Below are 22,247 nucleotides of genomic sequence, written 5' to 3'. Positions count from 1 at the left end.
AACCGTATTATCCTGGTCAGACTCCACAGCTCTTTAGTCTATATTATTAACCTTGTTATCCTGTTCAGACTCCACAGCTCTTTAGTCTATATTAACCTGATTATCCTGTTCAGACTCCACAGCTCTTTAGTCTATATTAACCTGATTATCCTGGTCAGACCCCACAGCTCTTTAGTCTATATTAACCGTATTATCCTGGTCAGACTCCACAGCTCTTTAGTCTATAGTAACCTTATTATCCTGGTCAGACCTCACAGCTCTTTAGTCTATAGTCACCTTATTATCCTGGTCAGACTCCACAGCTCTTTAGTCTATATTAACCTGATTATCCTGGTCAGACCCCACAGCTCTTTAGTCTATATTATCCTTATTATCCTGGTCAGACCCCACAGCTCTTTAGTCTATATTAACCTGATTATCCTGGTCAGACCCCACAGCTCTTTAGTCTATATTAACCTTATTATCCTGGTCAGACCCCACAGCTCTTTAGTCTATATTAACCTGATTATCCTGGTCAGACCCCACAGCTCTTTAGTCTATATTATCCTTATTATACTGGTCAGACCCCACAGCTCTTTAGTCTATAGTAACCTTATTATCCTGGTCGGACCCCACAGCTCTTTAGTCTATATTAACCTGATTATCCTGTTCAGACCCCACAGCTCTTTAGTCTATATTAACCTGATTTTCCTGTTCAGACCTCACAGCTCTTTAGTCTATAGTAACCTGATTATCCTGGTCAGACCCCACAGCTTTTTAGCCTATAGTAACCATATTATCCTGGTCAGACCTCACAGCTCTTTAGTCTATAGTAACCTTATTATCCTGGTCAGACCTCACAGCTCTTTAGTCTATAGTAACCTTATTATCCTGGTCAGACGTCACAGCTCTTTAGTCTATATTAACCTTATTATCCTGGTCAGACCCCACAGCTCTTTAGTCTATATTAACCTTATTATCCTGGTCGGACCCCACAGCTCTTTAGTCTATAGTAACCTTATTATCCTGGTCAGACCCCACAGCTCTTTAGTCTATAGTAACTGTATTATCCTGGTCAGACTCCACAGCTCTTTAGTCTATATTAACCTTATTATCCTGGTCAGACCCCACAGCTCTTTAGTCTATAGTAACTGTATTATCCTGGTCAGACTCCACAGCTCTTTAGTCTATAGTAACCTTATTATCCTGGTCAGACCTCACAGCTCTTTAGTCTATAGTCACCTTATTATCCTGGTCAGACTCCACAGCTCTTTAGTCTATAGTAACCACATTATCCTGGTCAGACTCCACAGCTCTTTAGTCTATATTAACCTTATTATCCTGGTCAGACCCCACAGCTCTTTAGTCTATATTAACCTTATTATGCTGGTCAGACCCCACAGCTCTTTAGTCTATATTAACCTTATTATCCTGGTCAGACCCCACAGCTCTTTAGTCTATATTAACCTTATTATGCTGGTCAGACCCCACAGCTCTTTAGTCTATATTAACCTTATTATCCTGGTCAGACCCCACAGCTCTTTAGTCTATATTATCCTGTCAGGATTGTTCCACTGCATCTAAACTTCACCCCACAAACATAAAAACATCTCTTACACTGTTCATCAATTGAAATACTTTTAGATATTTTTTTGCTGGCGCAAGCTGTGTCCTTAATCTAATATCCAGAAAAACACAGTGGTCATCATAAAATATAACAAAACAACATGTGATTTCATGCTTCACAACTCCCTTCCAGTTTTCATAAAGGTCTTTGTCAGGTTTTGGTGTGTGGCCTGCCCTAGAGCAGGTTCTGAAAGCTGGAAGCGTGCACCCAGTAAGTATTTGAATTATGCCATTGACGTCAGCACAGTCATAAAGTGGAAGGCTGCCTTTCCCTTCTAGTATTCCCCTGCCAGCAGCAGCCCTGCTCAGCCTTATGGTTCAGCCTGATGGTTCAGCCTGATGGTTCAGTCTTATGGTTCATTCTTATGGTTCAGCCTTATGGTTCAGTCTTATGGTTCATTCTTATGGTTCGGCCTTATGGTTCAGTCTCATGGTTCAGCCTCATGGTTCAGTCTCATGGTTCAGCCTTATGGTTCAGTCTCATGGTTCAGCCTTATGGTTCAGTCGTATGGTTCATTCTTATGGTTCAGTCTTATGGTTCAGCCTTATGGTTCGACCTTATGGTTCAGTCTTATGGCCCGGCCTTATGGTTCAGCCTTATGGTTCAGTCTCATGGTTCAGTCTTATGTTTCGGCCTTATGGTTCGGCCTTATGGTTCAGTCTTATGGTTCGGCCTTATGGTTCAGTCTTATGGTTCGGCCTTATGGTTCAGTCTTATGGTTCGGCCTTATGGTTCAGCCTTATGGTTCAGTCTCATGGTTCAGTCTCATGGTTCGGCCTTATGGTTCAGTCTTATGGTTCGGCCTTATGGTTCAGTCTTATGGTTCAGCCTTATGGTTCAGTCTTATGGTTCAGCCTTATGGTTCATTCTTATGGTTCGGTCTCATGGTTCGGTCTCATGGTTCGGCCTTATGGTTCGGCCTTATGGTTCAGCCTTATGGTTCGGCCTTATGGTTCGGCCTTATGGTTTGGCCTTATGGTTCGGCCCAGTGCAGATGCATGTAAACCCTCACTGTCAGCCCCCCTCTTTTCTGAAGCATGAGAGAAAAAATATATTGCTTTTCAGATGTTTGTCAGTGGTGCAATAAGAATGCTTGGCAAGGTTTAGAGTTTCAATTCCTCCCCTCTTACAATGAAAACAAATCAGGAAGAAAAGGCTCTCATGTCCCTTTATGAACACTACATGTTTCTCTGTAATGTTAACCAAACAAGGTAGGCACTTGTAGGCATGCTTTTCCTCTGAATTTCACAATAACTTCCTCTCAAACTGGCCTTGTTTTATTTGTTTTGGTTGTTACAGTATTTCAACTTTATTTAATCAAAAAGGCCTATTGACATAATGAATGCCTTTATGACGGGAGACCAAACAGAGAAGGCAGCTTGGGAATGATTTAAACCAAATTCAACGTTAAATGTATTTAACTGTTAAACTGATCAAGTCCTTATTGGACCAGGAGAAGTTCTAAATATGCACGCATTCTCTGAGTGTCCTCAAGTGCCCATCAAGACACACACACACACACACACACACACACACACACACACACACACACACACACACACACACACACACACACACACACACACACACACACACACACACACACACACACACACACACATAGCGATGACCCCTTGCTGAGGCATGTTGGTAGAGGTCAGCTGGGTACAGTATGAGGTGATATAGAAACTGATCCACCACTGCACACAAACGCTTCGTCACAGATCTATAAAGGCTTTCAAACTTCCTTCTCACCTTCTCCTCATCCCTCATCCCAAAACCCCTCTGCTGAGCCCTCACCCCTCTCCTCAGCCCTCATCCCTCTCCTCATCCATCATCCCTAACCCCTCTCCTCATCCCTCACCACTAACCCCTCTCCTCATCCCTAACCCCTTTCCTCATCCCTAACCCCTTTCCTCATCCCTAACCCCTCTCCTCATCCCTCACCCCTAGCCCCTCTCCTCATCTCTAACCCCTCTCCTCATCCCTAACCCCTCTCCTCATCCATCACCCCTCTCCTCATCCCTAACCCCTCTCCTCATCCCTCACCCCTCTCCTCATCCCTCACCCCTCTCCTCATCCCTCACCCCTCTCCTCATCCCTCATCCCTCTCCTCATCCCTCACCCCTCTCCTCATCCATCACTCCTCTCTTCATCCCTCGCCCCTCTCCTCATCCTCCACCCCTCTCCTCATCCATCACCCCTCTCCTCACCCCTCACCCCTCTCCTCATCCATCACCCCTCTCCATCACCCCTCTCCTCATCCATCACCCCTCTCGTCATCCCTTACCCTTCTCCTCACCCCTAACCCCTCTCCTCGTCCCTCTCCTCATCCCTCACCCCTCTCCTCATCCCTCACCCCTCTTGTCATCCCTCACCCTTCTCCTCACCCCTAACCCCTCTCCCCACCCCTCACCCCTCTCCTCATCCCTAACCCCTCTCCTCATCCCTCACCCCTCTCCTCATCCCTCACCCCTTTCCTCATCCATCACTCCTCTCCTCATCCCTCACCCCTCTCCTCAACCCTCACCCCTCTCCTCATCCATCACCCCTCTCCTCATCCCTAACCCCTCTCCTCATCCCTCTCCTCATCCCTCACCCCTCTTCTCATCCCTAACCCGTCTCCTCATCCCTAACCCGTCTCCTCATCCCTCTCCTCATCCCTAACCCGTCTCCTCATCCCTCTCCTCACACACACAGGCATACACACACATACAAATCAAATCAAAATCAAATGTTATTTATCACATGCACTGAATACAACAGCTGAAGACCTTACCGTGAAATGCTTACTGACAAGCCCTTAACCAACAATGCAGTTCAAGAAATAAAGTTAAGAAAATATTTACTGAATAAAGTAAAGTAAAAAAAAATAAAGCACACTCATTTGCAAACACACACATTTGCGACACACACACACACACACAGACACACACACAGACACACACGCACTCAAACACACACGCAAACACACACTCAAACACACACTCAAGCACACACACAAAGAGTCTGTGTTTGAATCAGTCAATGCACTGTGAACTGCGGTATCAGAACTTCTAGTACTATAATTACATTGTCCATGTTTCATGATCTGAAATAAAAGTTCCCCAAAATGTTTTATACGGACAAAAAGCTTATTTCTCTAAAATGTTATGCACAAATGTGTTTACATCCCTGTTAGTGAATATTTCTCCTTTGCCAAGAAAGTACATCCACCTGGCAGGTGTGGCATATCAATAAGTTGATTAAACAGCATGATCATTACACAGGTGCACCTTACACAGGTGCACACAGGTGCTGGGGACAAGAAAAGGCCACTCAAAAATGTGCAGTTTTGCCACATAACACAATGCCACAGATGTCTCAAGTTTTGAGGGAGCGTGCAATTGGCATGCTGACTGCAGGTATGTCCACCAGAGCTGTTGCCAGAGAATTGAATGTTCATTTCTCTACCATAAGCCACTTCCAACATCGTTTTAGAGAATTTGGCAGTACGTCCAACCGGCCTCACAACCGCAGACCACTTGTAACCACGCCAACCCAGGACCTCCACATCCAGCTTCTTCACCTGCGGGATCGTCTGAGACCAGCCACCGCTGTTTAAACTGTGGGTTTGCACAACCGAAGAATTTCTGCACAAACTGTCATAAACCGTCTCAGGGAATCTCATCTGCATGCTAGTTGCCTCACCAGGGTCTTGACCTGACTGCAGTTCGGTGTCAAAACCGACTTCAGTGTGCAAATGCTCACCTTTGATGGCCACTGGCACGCTGGGGAAGTGTGTTCTTCACGGATTAATCCCGGTTTTAACTGTACCGGGCAGATAGCAGAATTGTGAACAGAGTGCCCCATGGTGGCAGTGGAGTTATGGAATGGGCAGGCATAAGCTACAGACAATGAACACAATTGCATTTCATCAATGGCAATTTTAATGCACAGAGATACTGTGACTAGATCTTGAGGCCCATTGTCGTGCCATTCATCCGCTGTCATCCGCACGTCCCCATGTCGCAAGGATCTGTACACAATTCCTGGAAGCTGAAAATATCCCAGTTCTTCCACCTCCTGCATACTCAGACATGTCACCGATTGAGCATGTTTTGGATGCTCGGGATCAGCGTTGTATGACTGTGTTCCTGTTCCCGCCAATATCCAGCAACTTCGCACAGCAAATGAAGAGGAGTGGGACAACATTCTACAGGCCACAATCAACAGCCTAATCAACTCAATGTGAAGGAGATGTGTCACGCTGCATGAGGCAAATGGTGGTTACACCAGATATTGACTGGTTTTCTAATCCACGCCCCTACAGTTTTTTAAGGTATTTGTGACCAAAATATGATTAAGACCTCATGAATTTATTTAAATTGAATGAATTCTTATATGAACTGCAACTCAGTAAAATCTTAGAAATTGTTCCATCTTGCGTTTATATTTTTGTTTAGTGTATGTATGGCCCTGTTAGGCTAATATCATTTGGGCAGAATGTGCTGTAATTCATTTCCTCCAAACTTTCAATTTGTCAACAAGTGTTGAAATTTAACATTTCAGCCATTTAGAACAGTTTGTTCTAATAGCAATGAGATTAAGAAACTGATTCAACTAAACCCAGCCATGGGGACATACTATTCACGATGACACACACACACACACACACACACACACACACACACACACACACACACACACACACACACACACACACACTATCGGTTGCAAGAATTTTGTATAGTAAATTTGAAGTTGGAATTTGAAATTTGAAGTTGGGGTGGAATTCTAATTGTGGTTTTAAAAGAAAACATGAATCAGCGTACAATGACACCTTTGTTTTTAAGCCACAGATTTCTAATCCCTTAATATTATTGTTGAATCTAATTTTAACAGCTAACATTTCGATGGCAATACTACATACAGTGGGGAGAACAAGTATTTGATACACTGCCGATTTTGCAGGTTTTCCTACTTACAAAGCATGTAGAGGTCTGTCATTTTTATCATAGGTACACTTCAACTGTGAGAGACGGAATCTAAAACAAAAATCCAGAAAATCACATTGTATGATTTTTAAATAATTAATTTGCATTTTATTGCATGACATAAGTATTTGATCACCTACCAACCAGTAAGAATTCCGGCTCTCACAGACCTGTTAGTTTTTCTTTAAGAAGCCCTCCTGTTCTCCACTCATTACCTGTATTAACTGCACCTGTTTGAACTCGTTACCTGTATAAAAGACACCTGTCCACACACTCAATCAAACAGATTCCAACCTCTCCACAATGGCCAAGACCAGAGAGCTGTGTAAGGACATCAGGGATAAAATTGTAGACCTGCACAAGGCTGGGATGGGCTACAGGACAATAGGCAAGCAGCTTGGTGAGAAGGAAACAACTGTTGGCGCAATTATTAGAAAATGGAAGAAGTTCAAGATGACGGTCAATCACCCTCGGTCTGGGGCTCCATGCAAGATTTCACCTCGTGGGGCATCAATGATCATGAGGAAAGTGAGGGATCAGCCCAGAACTACACGGCAGGACCTGGTCAATGACCTGAAGAGAGCTGGGACCACAGTCTCAAAGAAAACCATTAGTAACACACTACGCCGTCATGGATTAAAATCCTGCAGCGCACGCAAGGTCCCCCTGCTTAAGCCAGTGCATGTCCAGGCCCGTCTGAAGTTTGCCAATGACCATCTGGATGATCCAGAGGAGGAATGGGAGAAGGTCATGTGGTCTGATGAGACAAAAATAGAGCTTTTTGGTCTAACTCCACTCGCCGTGTTTGGAGGAAGAAGAAGTATGAGTACAACCCCAAGAACACCATCCCAACCGTGAAGCATGGAGGTGGAAACATCATTCTTTGGGGATGCTTTTCTGCAAAGGGGACAGGACGACTGCACCGTATTGAGGGGAGGATGGATGGGGCCATGTATCGCGAGATCTTGGCCAACAACCTCCTTCCCTCAGTAAGAGCATTGAAGATGGGTCGTGGCTGGGTCTTCCAGCATGACAACGACACGAAGCACACAGCCATGGCAACTAAGGAGTGGCTCCGTAAGAAGCATCTCAAGGTCCTGGAGTGGCCTAGCCAGTCTCCAGACCTGAACCCAATAGAAAATCTTTGGAGGGAGCTGAAAGTCCGTATTGCCCAGCGACAGCCCCGAAACCTGAAGGATCTGGAGAAGATCTGTAGGGAGGAGTGGGCCAAAATCCCTGCTGCAGTGTGTGCAAACCTAGTCAAGAACTACAGGAAACGTATGATCTCTGTAATTGCAAACAAAGGTTTCTGTACCAAATATTAAGTTCTGCTTTTCTGATGTATCAAATACTTATGTCATGCAATAAAATGCAAATTAGTTACTTAAAAATCATACAATGTGATTTTCTGGATTTTTGTTTTAGATTCCGTCTCTCATAGTTGAAGTGTACCTATGATAAAAATTACAGACCTCTACATGCTTTGTAAGTAGGAAAACCTGCAAAATCGGCAGTGTATCAAATACTTGTTCTCCCCACTGTAGATATGTTGTTAGTGGACCACCTTATTTTACTCCTCTAGACACTTTCTGAGATGTAGCCATTATGGGCAACAATTTTAGTACTCACAACCCTCTTTGATGTCACGTAGTTTGATACATTGCTATGTTTTCATTTATAAAGCCCTTTTACTTAAAGTCCCACTGTACCTAACATCATAACTAAACTTTAGACATACGAGTTACCAAACCCAGTCTCAGGGATGGTTAACTCTGGGAATTCCTTTGGTCTCTACTGAGTTAGGTAAATCAGCTTTTAGTTTTCTTGCACCTTATTTGTAGAACAATCTTCAACATTTTCTTAGATTTGATGTGCTGGTACCTCTAGAGGAATTCAGAAAGCTGATTGAGGACCTTATTACTGATGAATGTGTTTGTTTTTTATGACCGTGTCTTTCTTTCTGCTTGCATTTTGTATTTATATTTTGATGTGTATTTTCTGTAATTTACAGTGGCAAGAAAAAGTATGTGAACCCTTTGGAATTACCTGGATTTCTGCGTAAATTGGTCATAAATGTCACGGTCGTCTTGAGGTGAGAGAGTGGACCAAGGCGCAGCGTGAGAAAAATACATCTTCTTTTATTAGACGAAGATGAAACACGAACTAAACACTTACAAACTAAACAAAACCACAAACAACCGTGAAGCTAACGACGTAAGTGCAAACACAAGCATCAAACGTACAACATAGACAATTACCCACATTAACCTAATGCCTATGGCTGCCTTAAATATGGCTCCCAATCAGAGACAATGAATGACAGCTGTCTCTGATTGAGACCCATTCAGGCAACCATAGACTTACCTAGACAACTACACTAGACACTGCCCTATACACATACAACACCCCTAGACACTACAAAAACACATACATTCCCCATGTCACACCCTGACCTAACTAAAATAATAAAGAAAACAAAGATAACTAAGGCCAGGGCGTGACAGTACCCCCCCCCCAAAGATGCGGACTCCGGCCGCAAAACCTGACACAATAAGGGGAGGGTCCGGGGTGGGCCCCATCATGGCGGCGGCTCGGGTGCGGGACGTAGCCCCCACTCCACCATTGTCAATCCCCGCTTTTGTAGCCTCCTCCCAATGACCACCCTCCCAATTAACCCCACTGGATTAAGGGGCAGCACCGGACTAAGGGGCAACATCGGAATGAGGAGCAGCTCCGGACTGAGGGACGGCAGCTCCGGACTGAGGGACGGCAGCTCCGGACTGAGGGACGGCAGCTCCGGACTGAGGGACGGCAGCTCCGGACTGAGGGGCAGATCCTGGCTGACTGGCGGCTCTGGCGGATCCTGGCTGACTGGCGGCTCTGGCGGATCCTGGCTGGCTGGACGGCTCCTGCGGATCCTGGCTGGCTGGACGGCTCTGGCGGATCCTGGCTGGCTGGACGGCTCTGGCGGATCCTGGCTGGCTGGACGGCTCTGGCGGATCCTGGCTGGCTGGACGGCTCTGGCGGGTCCTGGCTGGACGGCTCTGGCTGGTCCTGGCTGGACGGCTCTGGATGGTCCTGGCTGGACGGCTCTGGCTGGTCCTGGCTGGACGGCTCTGGCTGGTCTTGGCTGGACGGCTCTGGCTGGTCCTGGCTGGACGGCTCTGGCTGGTCCTGGCTGACGGGCGGCTCTGGCTGGTCCTGGCTGACGGGCGGCTCTGGCGGATCCTGGCTGACGGACGGCTCTGGCGGATCCTGGCTGACGGGCGGCTCTGGCGGATCCTGGCTGACGGGCGGCTCTGGCGGATCCTGGCTGACGGGCGGCTCTGGCGGATCCTGGCTGACGGGCGGCTCTGAAGGCTCGGGACAGACGGGCGGCTTTGAAGGCTCGGGACAGACGGGCAGCTTTGAAGGCTCGGGACAGACGGGCGGCTTTGAAGGCTCGGGACAGACGGATGGCTCAGATGGTGCTGGGCAGACGGATGGCTCAGATGGCGCTGGGCAGACAGATGGCTCAGATGGCGCTGGGCAGACGGATGGCTCAGATGGCGCTGGGCAGACGGATGGCTCAGATGGCGCTGGGCAGACGGCCGACTCTGACCGGCTGAGGCGCACTGTAGGCCTGGTGCGTGGTGCCGGAACTGGAGGTACCGGGCTAAGGACACGCACCTTCAGGCTAGTGCGGGGAGCAGCAACAGGACGCACAGGACTCTCAAGGCGTACTATAGGCCTGGTGCGTGGTACCGGCACTGGTGGTACCGGGCTGAGGGCACGCACATCAGGGCGAGTACGGGGAGAAGGAACAGGGCATACTGGACCCTGGAGACGCACATTAGGCCTAGTGCGTGGTGCCGGCACTGGTGGTACCAGGCTGGGGACACGCATCTCAGGGCTAGTGCGGGGAGCAGCAACAGGACGCACAGGACTCTGGAGTCGCACAGGAGGCTTGGTGCGTGGTGCCGGAACTGGTGGTACCGGGCTGGAGACACGCACCATAGGACGAGTGCGTGGAGGAGGAACAGGGCTCTGGAGACACACTGGAAGCCTGGTACGTGGTGTAGGCACTGGTGGTACTGGGCTGGGGCGGGGAGGTGGCGCCGGAAATACCGGACCGTGCAGGCGTACTGGCTCCCTTGAGCACTGAGCCTGCCCAACCTTACCTGGTTGTATGCTCCCCGTAGCCCGACCAGTGCGGGGAGGTGGAATAACCCGCACTGGGCTATGTAGGCGAACCGGGGACACCATGCGTAAGGCTGGTGCCATGTATGCCGGCCCGAGGAGACGCACTGGTGGCCAGATGCGTTGGGCCGGCTTCATGACATCCGGCTCAATACTCAATCTAGCCCGGCAGATACGAGGAGCTGGTATGTACCGCACCGGGCTATGCACACGTACAGGAGACACCATGCGCTCTACTGCGTAACACGGTGTCTGCCCGTACTCTCGCTCTCCACGGTAAGATCGGGAAGTTGGCGCAGGTCTCCTACCTGACTTCGCCACACTACCCTTTAGCCCCCCTCCCCCAAGAAATGTTTGGGCTTGACTCACAGGCTTCCTACCGTGTCGTCGTGCTGCCTCCATTCGCCGGTATCCCTCCGCACATTGCTCCATCGAATCCCAGGCGGGCTCCGGTACTCTCCTTGGGTCGATCGCCCATCTGTCGATCTCCTCCCAGGTATTATAGCCCAGATCCTTCTCCTGCTTCCGTGCTAGCTCCTCAAAACGCCCCCTCTCTGCTTTCGCTGCCTCCAGCTCAGCTTTGGGGCGGTTATATTCTCCTGGTACTTCGCGGTCCAGAATTTCCTCCCAATTCCTATAGTCCTGTGTTCGCTGTTGTTGCCTTGATTCTCGCTGCTTGGTCCGATGATGGTGGGTAATTCTGTCACGGTCGTCTTGAGGTGAGAGAGTGGACCAAGGCGCAGCGTGAGAAAAATACATCTTCTTTTATTAGACGAAGATGAAACACGAACTAAACACTTACAAACTAAACAAAACAACAAACAACCGTGAAGCTAACGACGTAAGTGCAAACACAAGCATCAAACGTACAACATAGACAATTACCCACATTAACCTAATGCCTATGGCTGCCTTAAATATGGCTCCCAATCAGAGACAATGAATGACAGCTGTCTCTGATTGAGACCCATTCAGGCAACCATAGACTTACCTAGACAACTACACTAGACACTGCCCCATACACATACAACACCCCTAGACACTACAAAAACACATACATTCCCCATCTCACACCCTGACCTAACTAAAATAATAAAGAAAACAAAGATAACTAAGGCCAGGGCGTGACAATAAAATGTGATCTGAACTTCATCTAGGTCCCAACAATAGACAAACACAGTCTGCTTAAACTAATAACACACAAACAATTATACGTTTTCTTGTCTTTATTGAACACACAGTGTAAATATTCAAAAAAAGTATGTGAACCCTTGGATTTAATAACTGGTTGACACTCCTTTGGCAGTGTCATGCCCTGACCTTAGAGATCCTTATTATTCTCTATGTTTGGTTAGGTCAGGGTGTGACTCGGGTGGGAAAGTCTGTTTTTGGCAGAGTGTGGTTCCCAATCAGAGGCAGCTGTCTATCGTTGTCTCTGATTGGGGATCATATATAAGTTGTCATTTTCCTTTTGGGTTTTGTGGGATCTTGTTTTCTGTATAGTTTCTTAGCCTTACAGAACTGTGCGCTTTCGTTTTTTGACTTTGTTATTTTGTTTGGTGTCATCAATAAAGTTACGATGTACGCCTACCACGCTGGGCCTTGGTCCACTCTTCATCATTCCACCAACGAGAGCCGTTACAGAAGATCCCACCAAAAACGGACCAAGCAGCATGGCCAGGAGGACTGGACATGGGAGGACATCTTAGACGGGAAAGGATCCTGGACGTGGTAGGAGATCCAGGCCGGAATGGATCGCCTTCCATGGGAGCAGACGGAGGCAGCGAGGGAGGAACAACGTCGACACCGGGGTTCGCGACCTCGATGCAAGCACGAGATGCAGCCCCCCAAAATAATTTAGACCTGAGCCTTAGTCAGGGTTTAGAACTGAGCCAACTCCCCGTGCTTACCGTGGGGAGCGAGTGACCGGTCAGGCACCGCGTTATGCAGTGATTCACAGCCCGTTGCGCTCCGTGCTAGCTCCCCGCATTTGCCATGCTAGAGTAGGCATTCAGCCAGGACGGATTGTGCCGGCTCAGCGCTCCTGGTCTCCGGTGCGTCTCTTCGGCCCAGGATATCCTGCGCCGGCTCTGCGCACTGTGTCTCCGGTGCGCCTTCACAGCATCCTGTGCCAGCACCCCGCATTTGCCGGGCTAAAGTAAGCATCCAGCCAGGACGGGTTGTGCCAGCTCTACGCTCGAGACCTCCAGTGCGCCTCCACGGCCCAGTGTATCCGACTGGAGGAGGAGATTTGAGTGACTGACAACTACTGTACCATGTCATTATTTATACATTTTTTATTTACCCCTTTTTGCTCCACAATTTCATGGTATCCAATTGGTAGTTACAGTCTTGTCTCATTGCTGCAACTATCGTACGGACTTGAGAGAGGCAAAGGTCAAGAGCCATGCACCCTCCGAAACACAACCCTGCCACACCGCACTGCTTCTTGACACAATGCCCGTTTAACCTGGAAGCCAGCTGCACCAAAGTGTCGGAGGAAACGGCCAAACCCTCCCCTAACCCGGACGACGCTGGGCCAATTGTGCACCGCCCCTTGGGTCTCCCGTTCACAGCCGGCTGTGACAAAGCCTGAACTCGAACCAGGATCTCTAGTGGCACAGCTAACAGTGTGATGCAGTGTCTTAGACCACTGCGCCACCCAGGGGGCCTATTTATAGAATTTTTATTTCACCTTTATTTTACTAGGCTAGTCTTGTTGAGATTAACAATCTGTTTTAAAAGAGAGACCTGTCCAAAATTGCAGCACACATAGTTTCAGACACATTCACAACATAAAACACAAAACACTACAGTTGAAAAACATACATTTACACATTGAACACCAAGATGGTTTTGGAAAGTGTGGTGCAACTAGGGGATAAAACATTGACAGCCCCCCACTTCATTTTCTATCATAGTGTTTAACCTAAATGTAAACTCATTTAAAGGGACGAGCTCCTGTTATTTCAGATCCTTGTGAAGCTCCTTCCAAACGGAAGTGGAAGATGCTTTTTCCCTTAGCTCTGTACAGGCCTTAGGCACAGTTAACAAAACAAAGTAATGCAAGTGCAGGCGATAGTTTTCATTTGTTTGCTGGAAAATGTAGTTACACAAGTAAAATGGGAGCTGTCTCAGTATGGCCTTATAAATAAAAACAAACCAATGATTTAATTTCCTGAAGAGATAAGGAAGGCCAGCCCACTCTCATATAGAGGTTACAGTGATGTGTGAGGGTTTTGGTAACTAACTTCAGCGCCCCATGGTGCACATTGTCCAGCTTACGTAATGACGCCACAATCAATTACAGGCACGAAAGTAGCGAAAACAAGCCTCTTTCTCACTTCAAAAGAAAAACATGACTTATTACGAAAATAAAAACCCAACTTGAGCCTAAGCATTTTCACAAGACCTTCGATACCCGCTGCCACATCAGGTATGAAAAACACTGCAGCCTGTATACACACTGCAGGCTAGACTGAAAATGTAGTGACATCTAATATCTGAACATGGTGCATCACGTGTATTGAGAGCAGTACTGTGTGGAAGAACATTAATATACAGTAGCAGAGTCCCATCTAAATCAAATCAAATCAAATTTTATTTGTCATATACACGTGTTTAGCAGATGTTATTGCGGGTGTAGCGAAATGCTTGTGTTTCTAGATCCAACAGTGCAGTAATATCTAACAAGTAATATCTAACAATACACACACTCTAAAGTAAAGGAATGGAATTAAGAATATATAAATATTTGGACGAGCAATGTCAGAGCGGCATAGACTAAGATACAGTAGAATAGGATAGAATACAGTATATACATATGAGATGAGTAATGCAAGATATGTAAACATTATTAAAGTGACTAGTGTTCCAATTCTTAAAGTGGCCTGTGATTTGAAGTCTATGTATATAGGGCAGCAGCCTCTAATGTGCTAGTGATTGCTATTTAACAGTCTGATGGCCTTAATATAGAAGCTGGCCAGCTCTTCCAGACTTCAATACTCCGCCAACCCCCAGCCTCCAGCCCTGTGACTTAAAGGGGAAAGGTTTGATTGAGTTTGCGAACAGCCTGGCAACTTCAGTCCCTCTCCTCTCCTCTCACTGTAGCAGAGTGGGAGAATGCCAGAATGCAAACACTCGCTTCCCTTTGATGGCTGGGAGATCAGAGCAGGGGTAACATTCTACACGGCCACGCTAAGGTCGGCGCTACCGCAGGACATCAAACTGAATTCATCTGTTGTTAGGCTTTACTAGATTGTGGAAGATCTATTTTAAGTGCTTGATGTTTTTGTAGTATTTGTTTCTGTTCAAATCAAATGTTATTCGTCACATGCTTGGTAAACAACAGGTGTAGACTAACAGTGAAATGCTTACTTACAGGCCCTTTTCCAACAATGCAGAGTTAAAGATAAATATTAAATAGTGACACAAAGAATAAATACACAGTGAATAACGAATAACAATAACGAGTAAAAAATAACATGGCTATAAACAGGGAGTACCAGTACCGAGTCAATGTGCATGGGTACGAGGTAATTGAGATAGATGCAGTGAGCTCCAAATGTATTTAGGCAGAGACATATTTTCTGTTGTTTGTTGTTTTGCCTCTGTACTCCAGCACTTTGAAATGATACAATGACTATGAGGTTAAAGTTCAGACTGTCAGCTTTCATTTGAGGGTATTTTCATCCGTATTGGGAGAACCGTTTAGAATTTACAGCACTTTTTGTACTTAATCCCCCCCATTTTAGTGGAATAAAAGTATTGAGACAAATTCACGGCCGGTTTTCTGCTCTCAAAGTTGGGTTCATGTAAATGAGTTGGGGGGGATTCAGTGCATCTGAGAGAGAGAGAGAAAGAGAGAGAGAGAGAGAGAGAGAGAGAGAGAGAGAGAGAGAGAGAGAGAGAGAGAGAGAGAGAGAGAGAGAGAGAGAGAGAGAGAGAGAGAGAGAGAGAGAGAGAGAGAGAGAGAGAGAGAGAGAGAGAGAGAGAGTAGCAAAGAGTAGCAAAAAGAAAGTCAGTCACTCAGTCAGTGAGTGAGAAAGTAACGGTGTGTGAGAGAGAGAGTGCAGCAGCTGTGGCCTCCCACTAGCCGTTAGCAGTTAGCCTCAGTGTTAGTCTTGCTTAGGATGAAGGAGCGTTGTGCCGTGTGCCCCCTCCGCCACCAGGCTTGGCCACCATGCAGCAGCCCCCTGCCAGCCTCTCTCACCTTGCCTTCACCCTCTGTACCCTGCTGACTACTGCCCTGTGTCTGTGTGTCTGTTGACAGACGAGTCGTACCAGAAGCTTGCCATGGAGACCATGGAGGAGCTGGACTGGTGTCTGGACCAGCTGGAGACCATCCAGACCTACCGCTCCGTCAGCGACATGGCCTCCAACAAGGTAAGATTGACCTCAAAACTCCCTATGTCTTCAACCCTCTGCAGACCCATATCTCTATTACCTATACACTGACCTCCAAACTTGCAGCCGCTGCTGCTTTGCTCTGACGGAGCTGGCAACTAACTACTATATGTCACAATGTCCAATATCTCCAAGTCCAGTCATGGACTTAGTTTGTTAGGGATTTTGACTTTTGAGTGCATTTTGACTTTTGCATTTTCCCGTTGAATACATGAGAACTGAAGTTGCTGGGTAGTTTTGTAAGTGTTCTGCTAGTTATTAATGTGCCAGCCAGGGGCCATGTCAGCAGTGTACCTGTACCATATGTACAGTCAGGGACCATCCATGGTCCCTCTTATGCTTAAACTTATACTCCAGAGTCTCCTTTGACTGTTGCATGCTCGTGCAAATCAGCTGCATTTAACTACTGTATTGCACTGTAATGTGCAATTTTCCATTGAAAAAAATTGCATTGCTCAAATATGTCCTGCACAATTTAATGCAATTTCAAGTTTACTCTTGTTAAATTCTGCAAACATAGGAAGAAAAGCTCATTACTGTTGTAGAAGCTGGACAACAGGATGTCACCGGTCCTGCATTGGGTCAAACAATACACTGGAGGGGAAGAGGTGTGTGTGTGTATGCGTGTGTGTGTGTGTGTGTGTGTGTGTGTGTGTGTGTGTGTGTGTGTGTGTGTGTGTGTGTGTGTGTGTGTGTGTGTGTGTGTGTGTGTGTGTGTGTGTGTGTGTGTGTGTGTGTGTGTGTGTGTGTGTGTGTGTGTGTGTGTGTGTGTGTGTGTGTGTGTGTGTGCGAGATGCTGAAGACCCTTGCTCTGCTTGACTCTGTCTTCCTGTTTCCTTCCTGATACTCACTCAGATCAGACTACAATAGAGCTCCCAGAAGGCCTTGGGGCAGGGTTAATGGTCCCGTTTATTTGACCGATTGCTTTCGTCATCAGGACACATGCAGGACAGAAGGGACTTTTTCCTAAATACAATGGAGGAGCTCTCACACACACACTCACACACACACACACACACACACACACACACACACACACACACACACACACACACACACACACACACACACACACACACACACACCATAGGGACTGACTGGCTAACTGAATCACTGACTGGCAGGCAAAAGGACATAGAAAGTGATTGTGAGTCACTGGACAAATTAGGTTTAGTCACTCGACAGACTCACTGAACAACGGACAGATTATTGATGGAAACTTCTTCACCTTGGTTGGAAAAAGGCCAAAAACAAGAAACCCATGTGGAGACAGACTGAGAAGCTAGCCCAGCCTAAACGGTCACATGGGCAGACTGAATGACTGGGTGGCAGACTGACTGATGGAGGAGTCACTGATGCATGCTGACTCAAACTGTTCTGATTCAGTCTTAAGAATCTCCCATATAACTCCCTATGCTGCCCTGAGGGCGATACTGGTTCAGCTTTCACAATTATTTTGGTCGTTGTGATGAGATAAGATAACATTAGACACTTATTAGATCAGTCCAACAAACAGTAGGGAGAGGTTATCTGAACAGTGAACACTGATCCCATTCGTTTAAACTGAGCAGTCTTTGAGCGTGGTTGAAACACTTGATCAAGATCATCTCCTGTGTTTCTACTGTCCACTGATAAAATTACACAACTTTCACAAAGTAGCATTGAGCATGATACTGCATTCACTGTCATGAAGATAATAAACATATGTCTTAGATAACAGTTTCAGATGAGGTTGGAGACGCAATTCTTGAAGATCTGACAGCATTTGAAACCTTAGTAAAGTGCGGGGAAAGTCTACAGACTAATTCCAGTAAAACATCCCCATGGTAAAGAGCATTGAACTTTGTCACTGTCTGTCTGGCCCTCTGACTGTCTGTCTGTCTGGCCCTCTGACTGTATCAGTGTCTGTCTGTCTGGCCCTCTGACTGACTGTCTGTCTGGCCCTCTGACTGACTGTCTGTCTGTGTCTGTCTGTCTTCTGTCTGGCCCTCTGACTGTCTTTCTGTCTGGCCCTCTGACTGTCTGTCTGGCCCTCTGACTGTATCAGTGTCTGTCTGTCTGGCCCTCTGACTGTCTGTCTGTCTGGCCCTCTGATTTGATCAGATTGCCTGTAAGTGATAGGCTCTTGCTCAAACTTGCAGCTTCTGTGTAGGAGTCAAGGACAATATCAAATTTGACTGTTCCTTTTCCCTCTCTGGGATTCAAACTCTCACCTGGATTAGTTTGAACAGGTCAAATCAGGAGAACTAGGGTATCATACATTTTTCTACTGCTTCACATGGAAATCCATTGTTTGGACTAACAACAGAAATATCAGAGAGATCATATCATTGATAACAGTTTTATTGACAGTGTATAACATGTTACCCTGATGCTGGTTGCTGCAACACTAGGTTAGAGAACAGGCAGTAGACTGTCAGGGTGAGAGAGGCGGAACTACCAGAGAGGGGATGTGTGCGTCGAGCAGAAACACACTCAGGCACACACACCCAGCACCCAACTCAAAGTGAGTCAAGAGAGCTACAGCGTTTCCCAACCCTCCCCACGTCAGAGCCTGAGGCTTGGACCTTACTCATAGTCTCAGTACATACAGACTCTGCTTCCTGCGAGCCCAGACACTCTACAGGACTTAACCCAACCAAGCCGCTCAAACACACAAGATGGGAGCCTGCTGCCTGGAAAAGAAAGAGAGAAAGTTAGGAAAACTTAACGGCTGGAGAAAGGTAAAATTATCTTGGATTCGATTAGTTGAAGATTTTTCCTAGTTTGAAGCTTTTAATGCACTTATTTATTTTGGAGAAAAAATATTTTACTGTATTCTTCAAAAGTTATTCAAAAGTTATTTCTTGTGTCATGGGCAGTTGCTTTGGGGTTTTGCCAATGCTGCATGGTTTACTGAGTTTAGTTTTGTTTTATGCTGCTTCTAAGTCTCTGGGAAAACTTATTTGTCTGCCTGCAAGTCTTTCTAATGATATTTTGTGCATACCTTATGATATTTTGTGCATACCTTATGATATTTTGCGCATACCTTATCTGGGATATTTTGTACGATTTTGAGAAGTACACCAAGGTAAATGGATTCAATGCTGGTTCTTTGTCTTGACTTCAGCGGAGTGCACCTCTGTGTAAAGCTGCAACAATCTAGGATGCTTTGTCTGAGTAAGGCTGTGCCGTGCAGATAGAGTCAAGCCTATGTGGCTCTCTCAGTCGAGTTTCTGTGCTATTGCTTTGAGAGTGCACTGATGAATTCTTATCAGTTCATTAAATTAGTTCAATATTATAGAAAGTAGACTTTTTGAGAGGAGTTGACAGTCATTTGCGGCAGTTGGTTGAATGTATTTAAGGACATTGCTTTGTTGTTATTTTCTGGAACTTCTTCCACCATCTCGGTCAGATCAAACGGGATGTGTTAAAAGAGAATAACTACTTTTTATTTCCGTTAATCTCTGACGCATCTGAACGTGTCCAAACCAAGTTGTTGAGTTCATGTGGAAAGTGGCCTGGCTGATACAGTGCATTTGGAAGGTAGATTGATAAGGATTTTTTTTTTCATAAAGGCTGTGCTTAAGGCTGTAACGTAACAAAATGTGGAAAAAGTCAAGAGGTTTGAATACTTTCCGAATGCACTGTAAGTGGTGTTTCCATGCCCTGCTGCATTGAGGGAGAGGAGACCGGGGGACAGGGTCTCTGTGCTGCAGTCAGTCAGTCACCAACCAACACCTTTATTTAGATTTAGTTATGAATTGAGTTTGCAGTGAACATTTGGAGCTCCTCCAAGCCATCTCACTCTCATACAAAGGCCTCTTCAAAGACAAAACTAGAATGCTTTTCTTTACTTCACAAAGTTGTGTGAAGCATCCTGTTGATTCCTAGATGGTGCTTAAACATCCTGTTGATTTCTAGATGGTGCTTAAACATCCTGTTGATTTCTAGATGGTGCTTAAACATCCTGTTGATTTCTAGGTGGTGCTTAAACATCCTGTTGATTTCTAGGTGGTGCTTAAACATCCTGTTGATTTCTAGGTGGTGCTTAAACATCCTGTTGATTTCTAGGTGGTGCTTAAACATCCTGTTGATTTCTAGATGGTGCTTAAACATCCTGTTGATTTCTAGATGGTGCTTAAACATCCTGTTGATTTCTAGGTGGTGCTTAAACATCCTGTTGATTTCTAGGTGGTGCTTAAACATCCTGTTGATTTTTAGGTCATGTCGGTTTAGATAGAGCTGATCTCTCTGTAGGTTTAGATAGAGCTGATCTCTCTGTCGGTTTAGATAGAGCTGATCTCTCTCTGTAGGTTTAGATAGAGCTGATCTCTCTGTAGGTTTAGATAGAGCTGATCTCTCTCTGTAGGTTTAGATAGAGCTGATCTCTCTCTGTAGGTTTAGATAGAGCTGCTGACCACAACTGAATCCTCTCTGAGGGGAACTGAAACACTTTGTGTCAAAGCGTTAGGTCACTTGCCTTTACTTCTCTTTTCTTTCTTTGTCTCTCTTTTACTCTTTAATCATATATTTTCCTCTTTCTCTTTTGTCATGCAGTTTCTCAATTCCTCATACTTTCTTATTTGTGAGCTAACGATGGCACACCTACGTATACACACAGTGCCATTCGCAGCCAGAGCCGGACTGTAGTGAGTCAGTTAGAGGAAGTGAGAGGTCGTGTGTATCCGGACTCTCTATGGGGTTGGTCTCTATCTGTAAACGTACTGCGCTCATCCCTGAAGAAACATATGTCATGGTCAATCTTACCCCATCATGACCACAGTGTAATCACTGTGTGTCATAAGTTTACCAAGGCTGGGGAATCAAGCGCAACTAGATAAGATTACCTGGCACTGAAGTTGTGCGTGCTGAAGTTATATTATTACGGAACATTTGATAAAAACATGGAATTTTACTTTACAAATCCCCCATGTTGAGCAAGAGTCATATTTTACAGTCTATTCAGCTGCAGCCTGTCTGAGGACATAGTGCCCACTCGTGGCTGGAAGAGGAAATGAAATATCATTTTGAGTTTGGAGGTCCTCAATCAGTGGTGTTATTAACTCAAGTAATTTCAAAAGATGCCACAGTACATGCCTGCTTATGTGTATGTATGTCTGTCTGTCTGTCTGCCGTTGGTGGGGAGAGAGGGTGGGGAGAGAGGGAGGGGAGAGAGAAAAGGTTACAAAGTGATAGAGCGAGTGAAAGAATGGAGGGCGGAAAAGCAGAGAGAGAGAGAGAGAGAGAGAGCTCCGGTGTCAGAGAGTTGAGCTCCGGTGTCAGAGAGGCGAGCTCCGGTGTCAGAGAGTTGAGCTCCGGTGTCAGAGAGGCGAGCTCCGGTGTCAGAGAGGCGAGCTCCGGTGTCAGAGAGGTGAGCTCCGGTGTCAGAGAGGCGAGCTCCAGTGTCAGAGAGGCGAGCTCCGGTGTCAGAGAGGCGAGCTCCCGTGTCAGAGAGTTGAGCTCCGGTGTCAGAGAGGCGAGCTCCGGTGTCAGAAAGGTGAGCTCCGGTGTCAGAAAGGTGAGCTCCGGTGTCAGAGAGGTGAGCTCCGGTGTCAGAGAGGTGAGCTCCGGTGTCAGAGAGGTGAGCTCCGGTGTCAGAGAGGTGAGCTCCGGTGTCAGAGAGGTGAGCTCCACAGCAGGAGGTAAATACCCTCCCTTCACCTCTGTCTTATCTGAATGAATCATCAACACTCAACTCATCCAATATTAACATTAAATCTCAATCTCATTCACAGTCAGCTCATAGAGTTTCATTAAGATCACCACGGGTGGGGCATCCCTAAACAGATCAACACTGAAAGAGAGAGGAAGTAGGGTGAGATGCAGTGGGAATGTAACACACACAGAGGGCTGTAGTGTGTGTATGGGATATGGTGTGTGTGGTACAGAGAGGTGACAAATGCTGTGCAGCAGAGCTGAGTTCTGATGAGAGGAGATTGGATTGTTGTTGGTTGTTGTTTAGCTATAGTGTGTGTGTGTGTGTGTGTGTGTGTGTGTGTGTGTGTGTGTGTGTGTGTGTGTGTGTGTGTGTGTGTGTGTGTGTGTGTGTGTGTGTGTGTGTGTGTGTGTGTGTGTGTGTGTGTGTGTTAACTCTGCCT

General features: G+C 46.4%; 1 protein-coding gene across 5 annotated transcripts in view; it reads left to right on the top strand.

Moving 5' to 3' along the window:
- The window catches only part of pde4ba (phosphodiesterase 4B, cAMP-specific a), a 318,589-nt gene that overhangs the window by 280,660 nt on the left and 15,682 nt on the right, over window positions 1–22,247 (top strand). For 4 of the 5 annotated variants that reach the window (XM_071346219.1, XM_071346218.1, XM_071346220.1 and 1 more), the window contains one exon: window positions 16,034–16,146. In XM_071346219.1, the coding sequence (XP_071202320.1) occupies window positions 16,034–16,146 (113 nt within the window). Of the gene's footprint in view, window positions 1–16,033; window positions 16,147–18,560; window positions 18,891–22,247 lie in introns of those variants that run through there. The other variant, XM_071346223.1, reaches the window with a different exon arrangement.

Source organism: Salvelinus alpinus, chromosome 16, assembly GCF_045679555.1.
Source record: "Salvelinus alpinus chromosome 16, SLU_Salpinus.1, whole genome shotgun sequence".
Lineage (NCBI taxonomy): Eukaryota > Metazoa > Chordata > Actinopteri > Salmoniformes > Salmonidae > Salvelinus > Salvelinus alpinus.
Note: the sequence above shows the minus strand (reverse complement) of the source record. Positions and strands in the feature narration are given on the sequence as shown.